General features: G+C 37.2%; 1 protein-coding gene across 2 annotated transcripts in view; it reads left to right on the top strand.

The window, feature by feature from the left end:
- Positions 1–16,926, top strand: part of LOC107743831 (protein FAM65B-like) — a 49,372-nt gene that overhangs the window by 13,351 nt on the left and 19,095 nt on the right. For both annotated transcript variants that reach the window (XM_016557261.1, XM_016557262.1), the window contains exons 2-6: positions 12,495–12,615; positions 13,974–14,135; positions 14,330–14,408; positions 15,776–15,799; positions 16,079–16,132. In XM_016557261.1, coding sequence (XP_016412747.1) covers positions 12,495–12,615; positions 13,974–14,135; positions 14,330–14,408; positions 15,776–15,799; positions 16,079–16,132 — 440 coding nt within the window. The remainder of the gene's footprint in view (positions 1–12,494; positions 12,616–13,973; positions 14,136–14,329; positions 14,409–15,775; positions 15,800–16,078; positions 16,133–16,926) is intronic.

Genomic DNA, 16,926 nt, shown 5'->3' on the forward strand with positions numbered 1-16,926 from the left:
TTACAGAACCGGCATTACTATCAAAATGCGCATGACAATCGCATTCGATTAATCGTGCAGCCCTACTACAGGCTCTTCAAAAACATCCGGCTTTGAACACATCAGCTTTGTGAGTTGATGTTAAGCTGTTTACAGCAACGTTTAGTCCTAGTGTTTTCCTTTAGGCTTTAGTGGTTTACCTTTTCACAGCTGATAATCATTGAATTTTCCTCTCTTGGTGGTCATCAGTGTATAATCCTCCTCGGGAGGCCTTCAACCATTGCTAAGCCACTTGGCTGTAGAGTTAAACTGTCATCTTTCGTTTGTCTTCATTGAGATGTATCTTGAAGTGTATTGGCTGCACATCATTGCGGTATCTCTGACAGAGATATAATCGAGCTTTTGAGGTTCATGTTTGTTTGAAAGGCTCTCTTTCACCAGTCATCTTGTACAGACAAATCCCAGTCACATAGTCTGACCCCTAGGACCTGTGGAGGGGTAGAAAAGAAGTTGTTGATGAAAGAGAGTTTTTTTTAGTAGGTGGAGAAAGCGGGATGGAAGAGGTCTGGGTTTTATCTACTGTCACTCTGTGCTTATGACAGGGGGCAGTGAGAGGTTTCGGCTCACGTCACGGCCATAAAGGGAGCTGAATCAAATCAGCGCGGTCAGCAAGAGGCCGGCAGAGCGTCAGAGTTACTATAGAATCAGTCTCCAATGAGATATGCTCTTTGTTGTCAGCTAACACTCATCCAGTAATATTCAAACGGCACTCTCAATGAATATATTATGATTGAATGCTTCTTCTAATGTTAACAAGTACATGTGATGATGATAGAATCTCATACATCAAGTTGAAAGTAGGTTTGTGTGGCTGATACAGCATTTGAATTTACTTAAGGGTGCATAATCGGTTTATAAATGGTGTCCAATACTGTAATTTTATGTTTTTAGCATTGATGTTGATATATGTTTCAGACATTCTGATTGGGTAGTTTAGCTCTGTTAAGCTGCCTTCTAAGCTGAATTTTTTGCTGCATGATATTGAAGAAAAATGCGACATTAAATAATGTGATATTTGATACGATAATGTCTTGCGTTTGTACAATCAATTTCACAAGTTCATGCATAAGTCACATTTGACTTTGACATTTTATAACTTTTTGAAGTATTAAAATCGCTCATCACAAGCCGTTGCAATATGCATATGCAAATTTTTTATCATTTCTGTATATTGCATAGTCCTAATATGCAGCACATACAAAATTGAGAACAAAATTGTGTATTTAATTTGATTAATTAGAACTATTTTCAATACTTTTTGTTATTGAATGTATTTTATGCACAGTTGTCAATGGCATCTCTCTTGACTCGTCCTCCATCTTGGATGCTGTGCATTCTGGGATTGCCTCATCTGCAAATGATACATGTGCTGCTGTCTTCAAAATTGTCAAAATTTGTTATTTTAAATTGCCGCTTAGATTTTGGAACAGCTGTAGGTAGCTAGGTTTTGGAACAGACCTTGTGTTTTGGTCCGTTTCTGGAGAAAGGCAAGCTGAAGTGAATGACTTGTCATCTTCTCTTGTTCACTCTCTCTCTTCCTGAACAGATGACATGTGCTTGTAGCTCTCATCAGTGGGGATGCTATCCCATAATCCCCCCTGATTAACAGTCTCTTTGAATTTGAACTGAGGACAGCCCTCGTACATCTGTTTTGCAGACAGTTATTGCATAGCGACAAAATCACAATCTCTCAGCCCTGTGATTAGTATTACGGTGGTTTATCTTTTAAACATAAGCTGATGAACTCAGTGTTTTTGTTTTTCCTTGTCTGTTTGCATAGCAGTTAGAAGGTGTGCAGAAATCTGATTGGTTGTGGTGGATTCTTTCTGCAATGTCATTGGCTGATTGAATTGAGGTCCTTGGATGTTGTCATGTATGACATATTCTCCCTCAGATGATGTCTGTTTTTTAGATTCTGTCAGCTGTGATTTGTAATCTGCTTTGAAAAGCCAAATCCTTATGCCTCTTAAAGGGTGCTGTCCTCCTCGGGGTCTGTCCTGACATACATCTGTGCTTTAGCAGGGATGAAGTCAACGCACTCCTGTCAAACCCAGAAGCAATGCAGATAACAGGAAAGTACCCTCATAAACTACAGGTGATTTTAAAAGCCAACTATATTTTTGCATCTTTTGTTGTGAAAATGAAAGTGAAAATGCCTGAGTAAAAACTGACCAGCCCTCAATGTTTTTCCCTCAGTGTTAATCGATGAGATTTGTTCTCTGCCTGGTTAAAAGCATAAATCTTATTCAATATTATAATATTATTCAACAATTGGTTTTTTCTCAGTTTTACACCCCGAGTATGTAGTATTTATGATATTTGCCTTAGCGAGCACCACTAATTCGGGATTTGGCTTTTTGCCTGACCTAAATGCACCAAATCAAACCTCTGTTTGTCATATTTTTTCATCATCTTAATTTTTTTTGTTGTATTTTTAGGACACAGTTTCATCTCCAGTCTTTTAAGGTTGTGTATCAGTGTGCGCTTTTCTTTCTTGGACTGTTTGAAGCTGAAAGTGACATGTCATCTTTAATTTAAAATGTCTTTTCAGTCCTCAAAACAAAAACTGTTTCAATCTTTCATCTGCATGTGCCTGGCACAAGTAAAAGTGTTGCCATCTTTTTTTAGCAATGTTCTAGTTATGTCCATTTGGCAGAGTGCAGGAGAGACAGAAATGCAGAGGCAACTCTTTCTCCATCTCTGTTCTTGTCTTTCTCATGCATCTTGCATACACACACACACACACACACACACACACACACACACATTCATAATGATCTGTGGCTGAACCGCTGAATCATTCTAGAGATTCACTTGCAAGTGTCTGTGTCCCATGACGTGTCAGCTTGGGTCACTGACGGCTTTGTTAATTCAGTTCATTTCCTATTCTCCAAAACTAAAAGCATTGCTTTTAGCTTGAGCTATGTCTTATTTGTGACTCTGGACCACAAAACCAGTCATAAGGGTCAATTTTTCTAAATTGAGATTTATACATCATCTGAAAGCTGAATAAATATATATATTTAAATATAATAAATAGGACGATATTTGGCCGAGATACAACTATTTGAATATCTGGAATCTGAGGGTGCAAAGAAATCAAAATATTGAGACAATCGCCTTTAAAGTTGTCCAAATAAAGTTCTTAGCAATGCATATTACTAATCAAAAATTAAGTTTCAATATATTTACAGTAGGAAATTTACAAAATATCTGCATGGAACATATGATATATGATTTATGATTTTTGGCATATGACATATGACTAATGATTTTTGGCATAAAAGCAAAATCAATAATTTTGACCCATACAATGTATTTTTGGCTATTGCTACAAATATACCCCAGTGACTTAAGACTGGTTTTGTGGTCCAGGGTCACATTTGTGCGGTACTGGTCAGTGCTGTCCAAATCAAGTGAAACTTAGTTCAGTGGCTTAACAAATGTAAGGGACTGGCATAGCCCCTCAGTAAGCATCCACATTTACTGTTGAACTTAGAAATATGCATGTTATTTTAGGACAGCTGTTCCTTGCAGTGCCGTTGCTTAAAGGGATAGTTCACCTAAAAATTAAAAATCATTTACTCACCCTTGTGCCATTCCAAACCCATTTTATTTTCTTTCTTCCATAGAATACAAAGATATTTTGTAGAATGTCCAAGCTACTCATTTCCATACAGAGATGTTTTTTTTGTCAAACTTGAGGTCAAGGATTTTCAGAAAATAATGTCTTTTTTTTTCAGACAAAACTGTTAGATATAGTTTCAGAAGGCTTCGAATACAGCAGAAAAATACAGAAAAAAGGCATATAGACTACTTTTATGATACTTACTTTTTTGTGATTTTTGGAGCTTGCCAGTGTGAATCACAACCCACTTTCATTGTAATTCATAACTATTTCACGTTTTGAGAATTGATGGCAAAATTGTATGAATTCATACAATCTCATTTAAGCGTTTACTTCACTTATGCCCCACTGAGGGCTACATTTAGGGGTTGGGTTAGGGGTAGAAGTCTTCAAGTCTTCAAGGACCGATATACTCACAGCAAAGTTCTTTTTCATTCTTTGTTTAGGGGTAAAAATAAGTTTGAAATATTTGAGCAGCATTATACATTATACCGCACTGCTGAGAGTATTCATTTAATGAATACGTAATTATGTGCTGGACGCTTTCCTTTCAATAACAAAATAAACCCACAACAAAAATGACAGCATTGAAAAAAACGCTATTTCAAACTCCCCAAATCAACTTTGCTTTGGCCTGATTTTGTTTGAAATGCTGTATCACAAGTTTGTACTTTGATATTGCTTGAAGTATAATGAAGTCTTCATGTTTAGTTTTTATCAGAAAACTGTATGCTTTTAGCCAAATCAGACTGTACGAATTCATATGAAATCGCCAACTCTTAAAATAGTTACATTTTCCAAAACATTCTTTTTTTTTGGACTTCCACTGAAGACACAGTATGAGGTTGAGTGAAGAATCGTCTTCTTTAGAAGAATGATGGCAAAATATGTGATTATACAATACCCCTCCCCTAACAAGTTTCCTACATTTGACAGCCTCTAAGTAAATGTGTTCTCTCTACTGTAAACTGTAAGGTATTGCATTTTTAAGCTGCCGTGGTACAGGGAAGAGGATTTTTTGCTTCACATCATATCACATTTGACATTTGACATTTGATCTGGGTTTGTGCTGGATTTTAGCCAGCTGTGCTCTGCTATCCTCAGATATTCTCACACAGGGTTTTTTTTTAGGTCTCAAGCTCTTGTCTCCACATATAAGGATTTTCATCATTTTCTCTTTGCTGTTTTGTAAATATGGCTCAGTATTACAGCAAAACATCCACATATCACACAGAATTGTCCCTCAAGTCTAGCCCATTTTCAGACTCATTTCTTTCTGTGACTTTTTCTGTGTGTTTTCCTCATAGCTGTCTTTAAGCTGGATTAAACAAGTCACTGCTCTGCCTATGAACCGTGTTTACATGCACATGCAGAATTCAATTAATATCACAATTTGGTCATATTACACAGGGCTCGAAATTAACTTTTTTACTTGGTAGCACTGGTGCTCCCAACTTCAAAAAGTTAGGAGCACCAGCAAAAATTTAGGAGCACTCACCAAAAATTTAGGAGCACCACAACTACAAATTATATATTAACAGATTTTATCCTTACATTCTTAACTTTAATGCAGATTTTGTATTGGTTAATATTAGCTGTCAATCTCTCAGTCACTGCTTTCCGCTAACTACCTCGAGAAAAAGAAAGGGCTGAAGAAGAGAGAAAATGAAAAGAACACTGACAGATTTCTTTTGTAAACAACCTAAAGTTAAGCTCTTCTTTGGCGAGGGTTAGGATGGTGTATGCGGTGTTAAATTTTACATTCAGCTCTGCCAGTTGCACCGAACGGCTGGCAGCTAGGGGTGTGCGATATTGACAAAAAATTATATCTTCGCACGACAACAATTATATGCACTCGCACAAATGCTCCCAAATATATTTTGAGGTCGCACAGATTCAATTTCGGGAGCATATGCGACCAAAATGGTCGCAATTTCGAGCCTTGTTACAATTAAGTAGGTGTCATGTAAATGTGTTACCCTAATTAAACTAAAATGAATAATAGGTAATAAAGCCTGATTGTTATGTAAATGCCTCATTTATAATTCAGAAGAAAACATTTTCAGAGCGAGGAGGGAGATTTTATTCCATACATTAACAGAAATGAACATAAATCAATATACAAAAGCACAGTAAGAGTCTCAGATCTACATTTTGCAGTTGTTATGTAAAGGACATGAATGTGAATTAATGAGTTGATTAAATTTACCCTGCAGAATTGCTAAAAATGAATGGCAAGAGTGACCATCTCTATTATTTACACAAGAGAATCATGAGAAATGGATGTCTTAATTTATTCATTTAATACACTGATTAGCATGTATACAGGAATATTTCAATAGTCTTTTTCTGAATAAAGGCTTAACCAGAATATGGACTAGTTGAAAAACCATGTTCATGTAAAATAAAATAAAAAATACTTTTCTCTCGATTATCTTTCTCCGCCGTGTTTTTTGAAAGTATGGTTATCATCATTTTTATTTGATAGCAGTTGAATATTGAACAGACATTTCACACAGTGACATTTCCAGCATGCTTAGATGGATATGAGGTTGAGATTACAAACCCTTCATGTGCTTTTAAGAGGTTATCAGTGGTCAAGTGTAATTCAGGCCTCTTGACATAGTTTCTTTCTTCTTCAGTCGCAGTGAAGTTGAAAATAGCGTGACATTTTAGTATTTGCGGTTAGATAACATTCAAGTGATCTGAAGTCTGTGGATTAAATATGAAATAAATCATCCATTAATACCAAAGTTGGGCCAAATGATCCTGCTGAACACACATTCTTGTTCAAAAATGGACCCGTTTAGTAATAAATTAACTGGAGTGTTTCTAATCATGAGATTCATGTCCATGGCTTAAATATAAATGCCTGTCCTTGACCATCAGAATAATCAAAAGGATTTGACCACAAGATGTGTATTTCACTGTTTCTGTTCTACCATATTTTAGCTTTAGGGGAAGTTAAATTTACAGCCTAACACATCAACTGGATGTGTTAAAATGTCAGCTTCGTCTTTCAAAGTGTTTTGAACCCTTCAGCCTTTACATTTGATGTGGACTTTTTACCTTTAACATAAGAGAAAGGAAGAAAGTATGAGGCATGCTATATGCTGCACTCAAAATAAAGATCAGTTCAGTGAAACTATTAAATTGTGGCAAACATTCCCACACAATTGTTTTTTCTTCCCAAGCTTCACCAGTAAAACCATTCTGGTTGACCAGCAATAAAGCATTTTTGACTAGCATGGATATTGTGCAAGGACGTCCTTCACTGTAAAAAAAAAAAAAAAAAAAATCTGTAGTTTTTACAAAATAATTTTGGCAGCTGTGGTTGCCAGAATAATTTTGTAAAAAAATACAGAAAAATGGTAAAAAACGGTAAAAAAAACATTTACAGAACAAAACCAACTGTACATTTTACAGTATAAAACTGTAATTTACAAACAAGAAAATTTGAGTGTAAACTAGTAAATTCAACAATGCACACTGCTGCTAAAATCTGTTTTGTATAAACTGACAACCACCATAATAATGCAGGTGGTAAAAGAGACCGCAATATGAAGAATCAGTTCATCACAAGTAGCTTTTCCACAAGCAGAAGTATATACTAATATATAGAAGGCACACAGAGTCATTTATGCAAACACAAAACACCAACATGGTAACACACATGACACTTAAATAATGCAATAAACATTCATTAAACAACAGAAGATGTAACATAAACCCAAATGTACATAACTGATAACAAACATGACAAAACTATTAAGAAACATAATTATTTAAACAAAAGACTTTCAAATGTTGAGTGTCAGGCAGGGAATTCTGGAAATATCAGGAAATATATATATTTTACTCTTAATTATACGTTGATTTGTTCTTTTTTACTTCTAAAAATTTCACAATTAACAGCATTTTACTGTAAAATGAAATGAAATGTCTGGTTAGATATTTTACAGTTTTTCCCTGTATATAGTATGGGAACTTACTGTAAACCTATTAAGCGTTAGCTCTAGCGTTACACTCAATTTTTACAGTGTTATTATGGTTCTCTTTGCAAGCATAAAATGTGAACTTGGATTCTTTTTGGTCCACTTCAGTTTGGGTCTCTGGTAACTTTCCATTCATTCCATTAATTTTGTTTTTAGGTTGACTCTAAAGTAACCATCAAATATTATATTTTGAACAATAGAAAGTTTGGATGTTCTTGACTTGAATGGTGTTGAATAGAACAAACCATTGCTGGCCCAAGTGAGAGGGTGTTTTCATATTTTCTTGTATCATTCCCCCTGTACATTCTTTGCACTTTTTATTAGGTTTGGGCATGCACTGTGTCACATTTTAATTTGTGTTTGTGTTTTTTCTGACATGGGGAATGTTTCACTTGTTTGTTCTTACTCTGTCAAAAAAAGTTGTGCTTATTTCCTCATGTTTGCATTTTGCAGATGCAATCAGTGGGTGTGGTTATAGCTAGCTAACCCTTATTTAGTGATTTTTGTGCAGGCTGTTGAAGCCCACATTAAATTAATAAATGCTTTGATTACATTTTTTAAAGATTTTGTGCTTGCACCTCATATATTTTAAAATAATGCTACTATTAAGGCGCTGTAGACTTGAACAGTTTCCCAAATTGTGTATTTGTGGTGATAAACTTGAAGTGCCTCCCAATTTCAAAACAAATGTTGTATTTTTTAGGACACTGATAAACAATAGCAGCCACTGTCATGACCACATGATCTTTTGGTCACAACACAAGAGCATCCATTCAGTCATCATGCGCCTGCTTTAGAATCATGTTTCACTGTTTATAATCTTTGTGCTCATAATAAAGAGTCCTTTCCTGTGTAGCGATGTAAGTCAGGCCTGTTATGACATATTTGGTCATTGAGTCAACCAATCCGACTAGTCGATTTTGAGTGTATGTGGTTTTTGCACATCCTCGTATACTAATTGCTCTGACCTGTCTGGCGACACTGCCCAAAAGCACACATTACTACAGCATGAGTAGAACAGGGTCAGTCGGCCACTGCCACATGCCTGACAGTTCTCTGACCTGGCATCGGTGTTTGAAATGAGTTCATCGCTCTTCCAAGGTGGAGTGGAGAGCAAGTGTCAGTGTGGGACAAGACCAGCTGAGCATCACACAGCTGCTGAACTCCTCCTACCTTCGAGCAAAAGACCAGAAAGACAACAGGTCTTCAGAGCAGAAGGACAGGAGGAGGCCTGCTGCGGGGGATCCATGATAACAGTGTTCTTTTACTGGACACATTGTGCATTGTCTGCTGTTACTATAGAAACTGTAATTTAGACAGACATTAGGAATAGTCCTGCTGTTAAGTTGCCGTGTGGGTTGAGTCTGATGATATTCACGCGTGCAGATAGTGTCCGCTTGTGCATGCGGCAGTGCACACTTGCTTGCTTGGAAAATATAATTACTTTTCTGAGGGCTGAAGTACAGAAAGGAAATGGATGGCTTCGATAAAATCTTGATGTTATTTGTTTGATAATAATTACATTCATTTTTTTTTTCTCAGTAAAAATACTCTATTTAACATCCTTAAAGGGGTCATATGATGCTTTTTTAAAGGTCATTATTTTGTGTATTTGGTGTAACAGAATATGTTGACATGCTTTAATGTTCAAAAAACACATTATTTTTCAAATACTGTACATTATTGTAGGTCCTCTATGCCCCGCCTCTCTCAAACGCTTCGTTTTCTATAAAGTCCCTCCTTCCGACAAGCGCAGTCTGCTCTGATTGGCCAGCTGACCCAGTGCATTGTGATTGGCCGAACACCGCAAGCACTCGTCAGAAATGTAACGCCCCTTACCATAATCGCGAGCTTCATCTTTCAAAATAAATGTAAAGACAGAGCCCGAAAGGGGAACAGAGTCGCGTGACAGACACAGTGATGAAGCTGATATGTGTTTGCAGTACACAAGCCACGGTTAAGACAGCTGACTCCACTGTGATGTGACCCTGTCTCGCTCTCTCTCTCTCTCGCTCACACACACACGCACGCACACGCACACACACACACACACACACACACACGATGCGCAAAACTCCGCATTTGAACAGTCAATAGCAAATACTTAAACTAATAACAAAACAGTAGCTGATTCAGAAGCGCCAGATTGTCATAGCAAAGTCAGAATTACCTCCTCTCCTAGGTTCACGAAACGGTCGTCCATAAAATGCATTGCTGTTCTGTTGTAAGTAATCTTAAAGATTCCTAAATGCATCTACTTTCGGAAGGCCAAATAAAGTGCTTTTGATTAAAATTGTCTAAAAAAACGCTAAAGCTAAAAAAGCTAACTTCAATAATTTAAAGTGATACAAGTGAATTTAGGCATCACAAAATTATAATATATAGTATGAAAAATAGATTTTTGAGATTTGCATTATATAGTGTTGTTAAATTACATATGTTTTTAAAGATGACAGCAAAAGTAATCTAAATATAAAAATAGGGGAAATGAGCATGAACAATTAAATATCCAGTATCAACTGATACTGTTAAATTGGCCAAAGGTACCAAAATATTATGCATTCTTATTAAAGACAAGTTTTTATATTAGTGTTATATTAGTAAGATATAGATTAGTGAGATATTACTACTTATTTTATAGAATATAACTTGAATTCTTTATTTTTTATTATTTTTCCTACCCTACTGGCAGTTGTTTTCTTGTTTTAAGCATCTCTCTAGATATAACAACAACAAAAAAACACTTTTAGTCAGAATTCATAATGTGGGCTGTTGGGAGGAAACGAGGGACCCTCTCCGCCTCACACACACTTTTTATTCAGTACTTCTCCAGCTACCACATAACATCATTTTGATTTGTACCTTGTTTTTAAAAAAAAAATCAAAAACCCAAATGAAAATCTGTGACATGAATCAAGTTAATTTCATATTGTTTTAACAAAAGGAGTAACTGTACATTTCTGCATTTAAACCCCTGAAATGCTCAATCTTGTTATCTTCAGTTATAAGTGCGTTCATGTAATCACATTTATTATTTATTATTTGTGTGCCTGAAATAATTTCCTATGTCTATAAAGGGATAGTTCACCCAAAAATGAAAAATGGCTGATAATTTTCTCACCCTCAGGTCATCCAAGATGTAGGTAATGTTTTTCATCAGTTGAACAGTAAAGAAGATTTTTAGCTGAATCTTGGTCCTTGGTGATACATAAAGTGCAAGTCAACGGTTACCATCACTCTGAGAGTAAAAAAAAAATCATATGTGGCAAAACAAAATGAATACTCATGGCTTCTGATGATATATTGTGGTCTTATGAAGTGAAACGATCAGTCTGTGCAAGAAACTGAACATTACTTACAACATTATTACCTGTAATCCAAACGGGGAAATCCATTTCTTGGCTGCAAACTGGTTCTTTTGAACAGTTTGTTACAATGAACTGGTTCAAATAAGTGATTCACTACTTAATTTACCAAATCACACAATGACATAATGTATATGCAATTATAGTAAAGCACTGACTAATGATGGGAAATGTGGATGTTTTACATGTCTAAAGCATATAAAGTGAATAAACTAGTCTTAAGGCCCGTTCACACCAAGCACGATAACTATAAAGATAACGATAAAGATATAGTTCTAAAAATCGTTCTCAATATTAAAGAATAGCAGAGTCCACACCACAACTATAACGATAACGATACAGAGGAACGATATCGTTGTGATCACTTTCAAAACTATTTTTTTTCCAGCTGATGAACGATAAAACACTGACAGCCAATCAGAATCCATCCTGCTGTAACGAGCGCAAGAATTTAAAGTGGTAGACGCATGTGCGTTTTAGAATAAACAGATGATATCGTTTGCTGGTGTGGACGCTAATATTATTATCTTTATAGTTATCGTTCTTGGTGTGAACGGGGCTTTAGTCAACTCACCGTTTTACATAAACTATGAGAAACCATAAAAACTTTCATTTCGCCCCTTCATTCAAGTGCTCGGTTTACGCATGCACTTATCACTAGCTCATCGGTCCTTGGTCCGAGTCATTATAGGATCATATGCGATGGTATAATGGCTCATTTCGAGTGACTGTTGGGCACATCTTAAAGTGAGTTTTGATTGAGAAACTTGTACATCTGTGCTCCTCTAGTTGAGAACTGTTGACATGAATCAAGTTAATTTCATATTGTTTTAACAAAAGGAGTAACTGTACATTTCTGCATTTAAACCCCTGAAATGCACAATCTTGTTATCTTCAGTTATAAGTGCGTTCATGTAATCACATTTATTATTTATTATTTATTATTTGTGTGCCTGAAATAATTTCCTATGTCTATAAAGGGATAGTTCACCCAAAAATGAAAAATTGCTGATAATTTTCTCACCCTCAGGTCATCCAAGATGTAGGTAAAGTTTTTCATCAGTTGAACAGTAAAGAAGATTTTTAGCTGAATCTTGGTCCTTGGTAGGGATGCACCGATACTGGTATCGGTATCGGGCCCGATACTGGTCTCCTGTACTCGTACTCGTACTCGTTAAAATGCCCCGATACCAAACGCCGCTCACCGTTTTACATAAACTATGAGAAACCATAAAAACTTTCATTTCGCCCCTTCATTCAGTTGCCCAGTTCACACATGCTCGTAACACGAGGGTGATTTAATCAACACCAGATTTTTATTGTTGAGTGAACTATCACTTTAAATGGACTACTGGATATAAATTTGCATTTGGTAATTTCCAGCATCATCATCCTACACACGCAACCCTTCCCCCATCTGTACCACTGACTTCTTACTTACCCAGAATCCTTTCTGCTTCCTTGCAGGAGTGTCCTCCCGCTTTCCAGACATCATGGCTGCTGGCACTCACTCTCCTGGAGGGCCCAATGGCATCATCAGGAGCCAGTCGTTCGCTGGCTTCAGCACCCTGCAGGAGAGACGCTCACGGTGAGGTCATCGGCCCTGTCAGAGGCTAAAACACCAACCCCCCTCCCTAGATGAGTTACTCCAGCCACTAGATGAATATAAAGCATCAGTTTTGCCACTATGGAAGACGAAATTGTAAACACCAAATCCATAATGCTTGCTGAACATGTTAAAACTCTTAATTCCTCCCATTGCTGCAATAACCGCTTTCACTTTTCTGGGAAGACTTTCCACTATTTTTTAATTTAAAAATAAACTTAAAAATTACAAAAGAACTGCACATTATATTCATGTGAAACAGTGGATGCAGTAACAGCATTAAAGAGTGTGTTTTTTGCAATGCACGCTGACTTATCTTAGCATGACGGAGTGCATCGTGAGTGGATGACCCTTAGGCAACAGCATGTGCTCATTCTACATAATGGCCTAGATTTACTGTAGCACTACTTCCAGTGCTTTTTTTTTTTTTGTCTGCGTGTGCGTCTGACACATTCAGACATGTTGAGCCACCAACTGCCACTGTGTTATTATGAAACCGGAATATTATTAGATGTGGTGGACTGTGACAACAGAAGTAGTCTAAGGGTGCTTTCACACTAGCACTTTTGGTGCGCACCCGGGTTCGATTGACGTCAGAGTTCGGTATGTTTGGATGATGTGAACGCGGTCTTCCGAACTCGGGTGCACACCCGCGAACCGTACCCGAGTCCGCTTAAAAGGGGTGGTCTGGGGTACGGTTCAAGTGAACTCTGGTATGGTTCGCTGCTGATGTGAATGCAATCGTACCAAATCACGGAAGTGAACCGCTATTAATGACGTATTATTTGATAAAATGTGTTTGTGTGTGTTTCACTCACTTTCCTGACGCGCTGCAAGCAGAGAGCTGTATATCTCATTTCTGTTCATCTTCAGAGTTCTTTAGGGCATTTGCAGTAAGGCAGACGTAAGGGCCGTTAAGTACGGAAGCTTTGGAAACAAAACCAACGGTTCAAAAGCATAAATATAAAATTGAAGAGAGCAATGCTACGCATTTTGCCGTCTTCTCCTGCGCCATCGTTCTCGGGTTCGGACCAAGCAATCGAACCAAGTGTGAAAGCACCCTAAAATAAGCACCCTGCCTTTTGACAGAGTCTTAAATGTCAGGAAGCATTGAGGAAGAGTGACATTAGATGTACAACACTACAAGCTTTATCCGCATATGACATGAATCCCCAATCTCCCAAAAGAGAAGAGTAACGTCAGTGTGAAAAATAAGGCTTTTTTTTTTTTTAAAGCAAAAAGTAATTTCTTATTTCTATCTCATTTTGGGGTGGCGAAGGACCACCACATGTTCTTGACCGGATTATTTAAGATTCATTCACATCTGTTTGTGTTTTCAGGTGTAACTCCTTCATGGGGAACTCAGCAGTGCAGAAGAAGCCCATGTCAAAGCCCAGGAAGCCCCATCTGTCTGGGCACAAGTCGAGCAGCAGCAGCAGCTCACGAGAGCCGCAGCCCAAAAGAGTGGAAGAAGTTTACGGAGCCCTCAAACAAGGCCTGGAGTGAGTGCTGCTCAGATGTCTCCTCTGACTCGCATTTCTCCTTTCACATAGATCTTCTCTCTCAACTCTTGCTACAGTCATACTGTACGCACATTGACTGCATTAATCACTGCTGCTCAGAATGACTGTGATGCAATCTTTGTGTACGGCCATTCTTCCTGCATCATTCTGAAGTCATTTTCTCTTACTGTCAGTGAATATCTAGAGGTGCACCAAACAGAGCTGGATAAACTCACTTCCCTCATGAAAGACATGAAGAGGAACTCCAGACTGGTGAGACTGGATATGACATCATCAGGGTGCCTACACACTACAGTTTACGCTGCGTCAGAGTACTGCATATCTATTGATTTCAATGGGCGACTATCATGAGTTGTGAAGTCAAAGGCAGCAACTGGTGAAACACTGTAGTGTAATGAAATGTTCACAATTTTAATGTTGTTTGTTGATTTAGTCAGAATACAAGATTGGCTTTTGCAGCTAATTGGTGCAATTCCAGCATCTACCAGCAGTGGCCAATGAGGGCATGCTAATCAGCTAAACAGTTATATAGATATCCATTCAGGATTGAGTTTCTGTGGTTTCGAAAGTCCAATTCAGTGTATTCCTGAACCCGTCTCTTTAAACCTCATCAAAAGTCAATTTAATCGACCTTTTGCATGTCTGGACTTTCTGTAGTGTGCAAGCACCTTTACTCAGAATTACTGTTAGAGTGTATACCCTGCTGAAAAACTAAAAAGGAATTCAACAAGGACACATTAAATTTGATTGATCAAATAATTCTGAAAAAACTATCATTGGTTCCACAAAGATATAAGAAGCAGTATAGCCGGTTTCAGCATTGATAATAATAAGAAATCTTTCTTGAGCAGCAAATCAGCATATTAGAATGATTTCTGAATGATCACGTGACACTGAAGACTGCAGTAATGATGCTGAAAATTCAGCTTTGCATTACAGAAATAAATTACATTTTAAAATAAATTCAAATAGAAAACAGTTTTTTTAAATTGTAATAATATTTTGCAATATAACATTTTTTTACTTTATTTTTGATCTAATAAATGTTGCCTTTGTGAGCATAGGAGACTTAGAAAAAACATATATTATAACGAAATAACGTATTTGAAGATCTAGAAATGCTTTAAATGAGGTGTTTTACTTGAGAAGCAACACTGCATAAGACATTAAGACTTGTCTTCAGAGAATGCATTTTTAATATGAGACATTTTGGCGTACTGCAGTGGCAGATTTTTTTCTTTTTATAAACAAATAAAAAACAAGTGAAAAGAAGAAATTAAAAACTCATTAAGAAGTCATTAATTGCAGTGCAGCATATGCTTTAGTTGGATGCTGGTGTGCTGGTGTCAGACTTTATTTGCTAAAAGAAGCAAGAAATCCCTGATCAAGTATTTTCAGTACTTCATCAGTTTGTTTGTTTTGTTGCCAGCATGGCTATATTGATCCACCAGCTTGACCAGCATTAAACAGCGTAAACCAGCCTGGACCATCATGGATTTCATGCTGGTCTAAGATGGTCTTTTCAGCAGGGTTTTTGTCCAAATATCAATTTTTTAATAATAAAATATAGATTTTTGTAGCATTTCCACTGATTTCACATATCTTTCTTTCTTTTTCAGGGTGTGCTGTATGATCTGGACAAGGTAGGGTCCCTAAACACACTAATGCTTCTTAACCTGTCTGAGGTGACCTGTATTAAGAAGTTTGAAGTCAGAAACATATGCTTCATTCGAATGATGTGCTGCATTCGTGTAGCAGTGATCCGTTATTGCGCCACTCTAATTGCCGCTGGTGTCAGCTGTGTTGAAAATTAGGGACTCTTAGCCTAGATTCATCCCTGTGTGAAAAACTTTTTTCTGTTTGGCCTTTTCTCTTTCAGTTAATAACTGTGCTTTTTGACATTTTCTCTTCTTGCTTCCTAGCAAATGAAGACCATAGAGCGTTACATGCGACGACTGGAGTTCCACATCAGCAAGGTGAAGTTCATGCCATTTCAATATATATATATGTGTGTGCTTTTCGTTGTCTGTTTTATAGATTGGAAAAAGTGAAGGCAGTACAACAAGTGAAAATAGTTATTTTCTAAGAGCGCTTGTTTCCAATGAATGTCCCGACTCATTTCGAGTCTCCTGGTTTGACATTCTCCAGTGTCTGGAGTCCTGCTGTGTCCCCTTCTTCTTGCAGTGTGTTTTAGTGACATTACAGGTGGGTGTCTGCTGTAAACTACAGTGCTGATTGGCAACTCAGCAGCACGTCTAGTCCCGAAGTAGCCATGGCAACCTGACGATAGGAGCTTTGAGGCTGTTGAAGAGCAATTCATAGCTCAAATTAGCCCTACGCACTTGAAATTAGCCCCGCATTCTGCTAGCTCACTGGAACACTCTGAACTGTGCGGTAGTATACAGATCTCAAAAAATCAATTCAATCATTATTTTTTTTGTTTCCGCCCTTATAAAGAACATTTTGTGTGTGACTTGCAGAAGTGTTTTGTTTTCCCCTGTGTTTTATGCTGTTTATGGTTGCCACTGGATCTAGGTCAAAGCAATTCCCTTGAGTGACAAACAAACCTCTGATGGCTCAATCCAGGGTGATAATGAGCGTGTGCATGTCTAAATAGGAGGGAAATGCATTTTCTTTATGATTTTGGTGAAACAAAAAGGGAAAGTTTATGTTCAAAGCTGATTTTAGCTATTTAGATCGCATGGATCACAAATGAGTTCTCTTTAATACCTCAACTATTTCTCTCAGGCCGAATAAATATAGAGCAAAT

Source organism: Sinocyclocheilus rhinocerous, unplaced genomic scaffold, assembly GCF_001515625.1.
Source record: "Sinocyclocheilus rhinocerous isolate Xijiao unplaced genomic scaffold, SAMN03320098_v1.1 scaffold46, whole genome shotgun sequence".
NCBI lineage: Eukaryota > Metazoa > Chordata > Actinopteri > Cypriniformes > Cyprinidae > Sinocyclocheilus > Sinocyclocheilus rhinocerous.